Source organism: Zophobas morio, unplaced genomic scaffold (genome assembly GCF_036711695.1).
Source record: "Zophobas morio isolate AGI-343-1 ecotype UQ-CSIRO unplaced genomic scaffold, CSIRO_AGI_Zmor_V1 ptg001099l, whole genome shotgun sequence".
Lineage (NCBI taxonomy): Eukaryota > Metazoa > Arthropoda > Insecta > Coleoptera > Tenebrionidae > Zophobas > Zophobas morio.
In genome coordinates, this window is record NW_026973199.1 from 1 (window position 1) to 9,020 (window position 9,020).

Here is a 9,020-nt window from a genome sequence, read left to right on the forward strand (position 1 = left end):
CAAAAACAAATATAAAAAGAATGTTACGTTAAGAGTAGAACTAGCAAAGAAAAATCACGTATAATATATAATAAAATACACAATTTACTAACCATTAACTTCACAAAACTGACTTGGTAATGACCCACACTGGCGTCCGCTAGATCTTCTTGGATGTCTTCGGCTTGACATTCAAGCAAGGAAAGAAGTTCAGAAAACAAAGGGTCCCTACAATAACAGGTAACCAAACAGCCATAAGTTAAATATAATAATGTCTGGCTGACACATTAGTTGTTATGAACACTCATAATAACGTATAAAATTGTGTTTTACTATAATGTAGTAAACATGAAAGCAGCTCAACAGTAATAAAACTCATCGACCAAGTCGATAATAAAAATGAAAGACCATTTGTTAGCATAATCCGAGATAAGCACCAAACTTTTAGTAAGAAGATGTGTAATGCCAACTGCGCAAGCCTTTCGCGCCCTTTTTGCTGTGATTATTGTTAGACGAGATAAAAAGTGGTGTTAGTAAAAAAAACCTTTTATAAACTTCAGTTCTTTAAGAAACAAGGAGTCTAGCACCATCGAAAACAACCTTTATATATGACATGCTTGTAAGTATATGATGAAGAGCAGAGAACAGCATACCGCAAAAATAATAATATTAATAGACTAAAAAGTTGCAGTAGTCATAGCTAACGTTGAAAAAGAAAGCAAAGAAAAAATGTGCTACCCGCTTTGGATGCCATTAATCATAACAATGACTTCATCCGGAGAAAGTTTCGAGATTAAAATCGAAATAAATACAAGGACGCAACCGCAAAACTTCGTGGTCTTCGCAAGGCTCAATCTTTTGAAGATTGTATGAAATATGGGGCAAACTTGCTGTTCGTAGAGATTGCTAATAAAGAACATTAATAAGTAATAATAAACAGAGCGTAACGGTGTACCGCGGCACCGAATATAATAATGTGTTCAAAATTTCAAAGCCTAAATGATCATTCGCTTTGCTGGAAATCTTAAAAAAAAATTAAAATTTTTTTTAAAGTATAAATGAATGCAATACGAGCTTCTGAAATGAGCCGAGGACCAATAACAAAGTGTTTTCATCGCCGCAAATAATTGGGCCACTTTTTAATAAAAAGGATTGCAGAATTCGCGTGAGGGCAGGCACATTACCTTTTTAAATAGAATCATTACTTTAGACGGACTCATAAGCAGTGCACATAATAGCGTAAAGCTGATGTGTTCGCAAGCTTAGGGCGAGCAACGCTACATGTTTGCGGTTTAGCTAATAAACAAAGAGCTGAACAGCTACCAAACACCACAAACTTTGTTAAAAACCGCTTAAAAATTACTTCATAAAAATGTTATATAAATAATACGTTATAATAGTGAACGTTGTAGTTATTACGAGCTAAAATAATAACCCAACCACCCGAAAAATAAAAATAAGCTCTTCAAATAATATATATAACTTATAAGAAATTAAGGAAGAATAATAAACTTCAAAAATTTAGTAGAAATTATTTCTAATTATAAAGAAATACTCGTTAGTTAATAATATTTAGAAGGACATATTTACGTTCGCTATATTATGATGTAACCAATACACGATACCTATTCGTTCCCATACAACCGGACGGAGAAAAATCGGGAACATATCTAAATAACGATGGGGGATTGACTGATTCAAATCAAGAAGCTGCCCAATCAGTTGGAGAATGTAAGGAATAAACTCTGCAGCGCGCACCATGAATAAACCCTTTTCCCTTCAACGATGTATACGCTACCTTCCACGTCCTGCTCCAGGATCCATGTAAAGGTCGGCCATAACTTTTCTTCAAAGGCTGCCACCACCAAGGGGTTTGACTCACACGTGTACCTTTCATAAAAAAATTTCAAGGGGTGAAGTTTAGAGGGAGAAGAAATACTTAATAGCCGCGCTAAGCGTTTCAAATAAGTAGTGATTAAATTCAGGACGGCCGGGGTTCTTGGCCACGCTGTATAGTTTGTTGCAAATTTTATCAAGCAGAGATTCAACAAAGGAAGCTGCTTCGCTCTGTGAGACTGAGATCACTCGCATTACCGCTAAAATTGTAGTAGAAAGTAAGTGTGTTTTTAATAAAAAAATTATAATTATAATAACTGTTTCCCCACTAAAATCACACACAAATTCTAAATAATAGAATAGAAGACTTGTCTTAAAAGAACCCTTAAAACCAAAAAAAATTGCTCAAAAGTAGTTTCAGCAAAAACCTTTCATGGCATACTGGTTTTCCTTAGACTCGTCAGTGTCTAACAGCGAGAAAAGGGAGGTCAGCAGCCCCGGAGTTAAAGTCCGGATATCACCCTTCGTAACACTACAAAAAAAAGCGGAAGGACAGACTTATATGGTGGAAAATGCATAGCATTAATTGTTTATAAAGGCATAATTATAAAGATTAATATTTAAAATTCTTTCATGACATACTGAATTGCAAACGGACAAATACTATTCAATAAAGAGCATCGAGTGTTACATAAGTATGAAGTACACAAATAGATGGTGATAATAACAAACTTTTCGAATCCTCTTCCATCCGTTGAAGAAACGAGTCGGGGGAACAATATACGTTCGATGCAAATAGAGCAATAAGAATTCAAGACATAGGAAGGGGAGAGTAGGCGTCGCTGTAGCAAAGGAAGAATATCCAACAAAAACTGCTTGGGGATCTATTAGAAGAAATAGAATTAATGAAACAAGGGAAGAGAGGGCAGCAAAAATGTGTTATTCACAAGGCGATTTGAAAATATTATTTATTTTATATTAAGAATAATCGAGTTAATGAGCTGCTCGAGCCCCAACCCCCCACAAACAACTTTACTTATATTAACTTTAAAGCAGCCTGTCGTATATACTTTGAAAATCACTATAGAAACTCATGCATGTGACACATCGGCAAACCTGATTACGAAACGTGATGATGAACTTCACGCAGTCAGCTAGAAGCAAAGCATTTGTCTGATTGTCATTCTGAAGTTCGGGCAGAATGTGGGTGGTATAAAAAGATGTAATATCAATAAACATATTAGTTTTGGTGGTTCCAAAACGCTCCACAAAGCCTACAAGAGCAGGAGAAAATACAATAAATAAATATAACTAATAAAAGTGAAAAAACACGAAAGGTAATACCGACGACGGCGAGGGAAATCACTAAGTGTATAGCAGTGTCTTTCGCAAGCCAATCCTTAGGATGTTGCCTGTAAATCTGACATAATAATAATTCTGTCATACAACAATTCTTTTTATGAAAAATAATAGTAATACAAATATCTCGAAACAGCAAAAACGCAAAAGGTTAATAATATATATGTAATATATTACATCCAGCATATGCATGACATATTTATAAAACAGTTCTGTCACGCGCTCAGGAAAGCGTACACGTAAAGTTTGCACCAAATCACAGGTAGCTCTTCGCCGGGTGCCAATATCTATAATAATGTTGAAGTACAATGCCGATACCAAAATAAAAGAGAAACAGAAATATATAAAAAATCACAAATAGAAAGCAATAGCAAGTAAAGTGATATTAAGCCTTGAGATAAAAATAAGTACCGGAGCCTTCAATATCGCACTTAATGTATTCTTCACAATCAATGTCAAACGCCACAATATCGCTTTCTGGTATAGTTATACATAATTTTAAAGAAATCACAATATCATAAACAAAACAAAAAATATTATATTATTAACAATATTTCTCAAATATGACTGATGGTCACAAAAATATAAAGAAACAAGCTCTCCTGTGACTTTCTCAATGTTGTCTTAACATTCAACCATAAAATCCATGCTTTAATAAATATTAACAAATACTTTTTTATCCGTACGTAATATTGATCTTAGTTAAGCATTTCAAAGAAAACAAGTATGTAATAAACTCTAGCAGAATACAAAAATTAAAGAATCGATCTACAAAAATATATAAAAACCCGACAGAATTTTTTAACCCAGGAAGTCGGAGACTACAGGCTAGGCAGGCTAACACTTACAAAGTTCTTCTCTTTCCTTCGAATTCGCTAAACAATAACTACTCTACAGGGTGGCCTATTCTAACGGTTATCCGCTGCATTATTCCGACAACCAGCAGAAACAACGCAGTATACACCCCACAGAGAGCCTTAAAAAATAAACGTACTAACCTCTGAGTCTCATATTAGGGATGACAACTTTTTCGCAAAGAGTCATTAAAACTTCTGGGTTATCGAAAGAGGGCGCATAGCGAGGGCGCGAGACAATCAACGAGAGAAGGCTGAGCGCGCTACAAACCAGCTGGAGGAAGTGTGTGGATATAGTAATGATATTCGGATAATAAAGAGGCAATGATAAAACAAAAAAATCGCTAAATTACTCTATTAAAAAAAAAATAATAAAGAAGTGATAGTATAAAAAATATAATAATAGTAACAGTAGTTTTCATATACTTACGCTATCATAACTGGCGTCAGGCCCCACGCTCGTTAATAAGCCCCAAATTTTCTATATAATTTAATCAAATTATTTAAATGCACTTATATTTAATTATTTATATACGCACCTCCGCAAATAACGGTATGTACTTCCCAAAAGGGGAATCCGCGTCATCATATTTTGAGGCGTACAACGATATATTTTCACAAGCTTGGCTTTTTACACCCTCAAGGGGTCCTGATATTTAGTACATATAATGTAACAGATATACAAAAAAAATTTAATAAAAGTTGTGCATTATATTCAGAAAGACAGTAAATAAAAATGATGACCAAAGGGTTCATAACCAATTATGTGCGAGTAATATTTTTATTTATTCCCAAACTACTATTAACCATATAAAAAGTGCGAATTTTAGAATAAGGATAATCTATAAGGAGGACCAGGAACGTCTTGAGAAACCACAGAACTGTTGTGGTAGTCCAACAAAGTTTGGTGTATGTGCATCCACAGCGGCATGTTGTCCTCAAAGTATTCGGGAAGATCTAATAATAAAGTGTCTTATATATTCGATAAAACGACTCAGTAAAATCTTCTTTACTGCACCCTGAAAGTTTAAATAATAGAAGATTTTCAGTATTTCTTCGCATAAGCCCAGTACCATAAGAATTTCCTTTGGTTCATGCAAAGTTAGCAGCTTCGTGACTAAGTTCTAAAAGTAATCATCATGATGGTGCGTAGGGCACATGTATTATAATAAATACATTAGCGGATTTCGTGAAGGACTCGGCAAAGATTTTTAAGGCATAAGCAATTTGTCGCCAGAGCTCATCAGATCGAAATTCAGTGGAATATCTTTTATACAACGATTGCGACAGATAAAAAATCTTTTGCTATATTTTTAACGTTGCAAAGAAAGATTAAAGCTATTAATTACTTTTTTAATAAACAGTTATTAAAATAATATAAAAAATTATTTACTTTATGGCTTGAAAACAAGAACAGAAAAGCGCATAAAACTGTTTATAAGTAATTTAATAATTTACATTAGCATTTTCATACATTAGCTATAGAGTCGTCAAAATGATTATTTTATATAATGACTAATGAGTTTTGGAATTAGATTTTACTTTAACTACTATAAAAACATTACTAATTCCAGAAGTTTTTATACTTTTATTAATTTGTAGGTAGGTAGTCTCAGAAAACCGTAAATAATAATAGTATCAACTTTTTAAACAAGGAGCTGGCCGTGAGGAGGACACCGGAAACAATCCCAAGATCAGGTGAAGAAAGTTTTTCAGACAAAAAAGAAAGTAGGTTGGGCCTGTCATAAAATGTATAAAATTCTAACATCATGTGGTCAGACGATATATCGTGGTTGACTAGTGCAAACAAAAGTAACTATAAATAATGCGTCAAAAAGTGTACAAGAGCAATTATCGTAAAGATCGCAAACTTTAGTCGCGCTTAGTAAACTATCAAAACATTGTTAACTACGGTTAACTAACAAAGCACTTTAAAACTAATCATTTCTCTTATATTATATTATAATAGTTAATGGAGTATATATATTACCAGTCGCGTTCCAAGTCGTCGTAATGACAGATAATAACGACTGATTCACTTAAAAACCGTTGAACATCCTCATACGTTAACAAAAGGAATTGTAAGAATTTTCAGTAAAACAAATGAATATGATATTTTTGTTTATATATTAAGTAACTATTAAAAATAAACTTAATAAATATTAATAGTATGCTTTTTGCAAAAGTTAGATTCTGAATAAAACAAGCAGAAGCTACAATTTATTAAAAGTCTATACTTATACATGGCGCGATTAGAGTGGAAACAGCGAAAAAAGAGAGTAGATGCAAATGATAATTTAGTAGACTGAATTTATTTTTTATTTCTCTATTAATTATTATCAAAATAATTAAGCATATTAGCTGCAACTTTTTTATGCTATGTTTGCGAGAAAATAATAGTTATGTAGCTATTATTATTAAAATTAACATAAAAGCCCCCAAAAAAGCTATTAAAATACAGCAGCACTATATTAAAAAATCTTCATATAATTGATAGCACTACTTGCGCCGGTTAAATAAAACAAGTAGGTTCATATAAATAATATAAAATTTTTTAATTAAAAAATGATGCAAGCAGAATTATAACGTACTAAGCCTAAAAAATTATAAAATTACATTAGAATTAAAATTATAGAATTAAAAATATTTAATAATTAGAGATTGTATACATTGTTAGCTAAGTTATTAAGTTAAACGAATCTCACAATAGAAGCTGTTGGTAATACCAATGAGCATATGAATTAATAACTACTACTTCAGAAATATCAATAATAACAGTTTACATAATCTATAAGCTAAAGCAAGGGGCCTTAAAAGTTTGAATGTGTATACTCAATATAATACTTTGCTCCCCACTAGTTAAAAGTATAATAAAGCTTAAGTATAAAAACGAGTGGAATTCTCAGTAATATAAATATGTAAGCAAAATATACAGGTTTCGAGGAAAAAAGCATGAGTTCGACAATATTGGACTTAATTAAATTTCTTTCATCAGGCAGTATTCTAGCGTTTTCATCAGAAATCTAGTAGAATAAATACTTTAACCAATAAGGTAACAGATACGAACGTAGCTTACTGCCTTTATAAAGTTGTTTTACGTCAATAAATAAACGATTAACTAACTACACAATATCTAGTTATATATTATAGCATACAAATAAGCTAATAATGGGTTAAACCTATATTAAATAATATAATTTATTGTAAAAAAAAATTAAAAGATTCTAAAAATTGAAGCCTAAATAATAACCCATAAATAACAGTTAAAAACGATGTGAATAATGATAAATAGTTATAGTTATAAACCTTGAAGCTAAAAGCACTGACTTTTGTAGAATTTTTTTAGTACTAACACATATATTATAATTAATAAAACCGTCCTTCATTATACAAAAGTAACTATATGTTAAATAACACAATCTATAAAATTAAATATTTGTAAACTAACAAACCTATCAAAGCAACCAAAAGTAGTTTAATTAGTGAAATAAGTCAGTAAAACAATTGACAAGTAACATATATCTACGCTTAGCCCTTTAAAAATAAGAACCTCATGCCAATAACTTTTTAGAAAATTCTTAAATCGAGCTGCAGCTGCCACACACACAGCGGGAGGAATGTCCTTCAAGGTAACTATGTTTAGCAAACAAAGCGCATAGTTTTTTTCCTTTTCCAGAGACAAAATATAGTTTTCAGCTTTAATAATTCAAATTATGGATTTATTGGAAAACTATATATTTTAATAAAACCTGCTTTTCTCTCAATATTATTAGTGGTCGTAAAAGATATTTTTAAATTTTCAACTAAATCCTTTATGTTAAGTCCCATTTTTTCTGTAAGTATAGGTGAATATAAGAAAGTTAATATGATACAAATACATTACTTTCACTAAAAGTAACCGGAGATAAACATAGCCTGTGAGTCCAAAAGCTATTTAGCACTGAAAACTCGCACACAAAAAATGAGTTGATGGCGCCACGTGATCAATATAGATTAAAGGTTACACGTTCAGTAATTCACTTTTCGATTGCATGTTAGCGTAATTTACAATTCTTTATAAAGGGATCAGTATTAAGTTTGCTTTTCATTAGTCTTACAAGTCTAACTAAAGATAACTCATACAATATTTTAAATTAAAATTTCGATCCTCCAAAATAGGGTCATAAAATTTTAAAAACTATAAATACCTTGCACTAAAAAGTTCACAAAGCTTACAATTATTAAGGTATTAAGGAACTTAGCGACAGTTTATGATATTAGTTTAGTTATATATGAGTTGGAAAGATTACAATAAATTATATACGCTTTTTTATAGAAGCCTCCACTATAAAAAGACGAATGCACCCCCAAAACACCCCTCCTCCCAAAGTTAATTCTAAGTGGGGCGTTAATTTTTTTATTTTTTATTTTTCGTTATTTCGTGGTGCTCGCTGGGGGCATAAAAGGAAACACCGAAGTTATGAGATCTCAACAGGGTTATAGCGTACGCGTTAGCTTCAAGCTTATGGAAAAGCAAAGATATACACACATATATATATTAAAAATATTCTACCCCTCCATATTAAATATTTAAAGCCGTCGGGCGTCGCACATAGCGTGCGCAGATCCAGAGCTCGTAACTGACCTCATATGCCAGTAACTGGTTGGTGTGCGGACTAAGTCGTGCGTGGGGAGCGCTTGCATAGCATCGTAAAACATTACCCAAAGGTTCATTCTGGAGGTTTTTGATGTAAGGCATCGTCGCGAAGAAACCAGTTGGCAAGCGTCACTAGGTAGTACTGCAGATGTTGACGAAATGAGGCAGGGTGATTTTGACGAGAAGTAAATCGTTGTGCCATCCGCCTATAAAGCAATATGCGTGTGGGGAACTCAGGTTGTGGCACGTCGCGGACATAAAGTGCTAAGAGTAGGGGAGATTATAGAGATCCTTGTGGGACTCAGTCTTTAATGGTTTTAGGGTAAGCGTCCAGAGCCCAGACGTATATCAAAGAC

At 32.6% G+C, this 9,020-nt stretch overlaps 1 protein-coding gene across 1 annotated transcript; it reads right to left on the bottom strand.

The window, feature by feature from the left end:
* Positions 1–92: 92 nt before the first annotated feature.
* Positions 93–7,980, bottom strand: LOC135122330 (exportin-2-like; the record flags this gene model as incomplete). The annotated part of the gene is made up of 27 exons (XM_064046532.1): positions 7,912–7,980; positions 7,778–7,861; positions 7,579–7,724; positions 6,962–7,051; positions 6,019–6,086; positions 5,672–5,767; positions 5,205–5,295; positions 5,047–5,152; positions 4,884–4,985; positions 4,568–4,677; positions 4,459–4,509; positions 4,173–4,302; positions 3,586–3,651; positions 3,352–3,461; positions 3,160–3,235; positions 2,932–3,089; positions 2,548–2,699; positions 2,244–2,347; positions 1,919–2,075; positions 1,778–1,869; positions 1,605–1,724; positions 1,051–1,163; positions 935–1,002; positions 718–885; positions 524–579; positions 388–475; positions 93–207 (listed from the first exon to the last, which is right to left on the bottom strand). Coding segments are annotated over exons 2-27 (2,712 nt in total), but the record flags the coding sequence as incomplete, so codon positions are not given.
* Between the last annotated feature and the right edge of the window lie 1,040 nt (positions 7,981–9,020).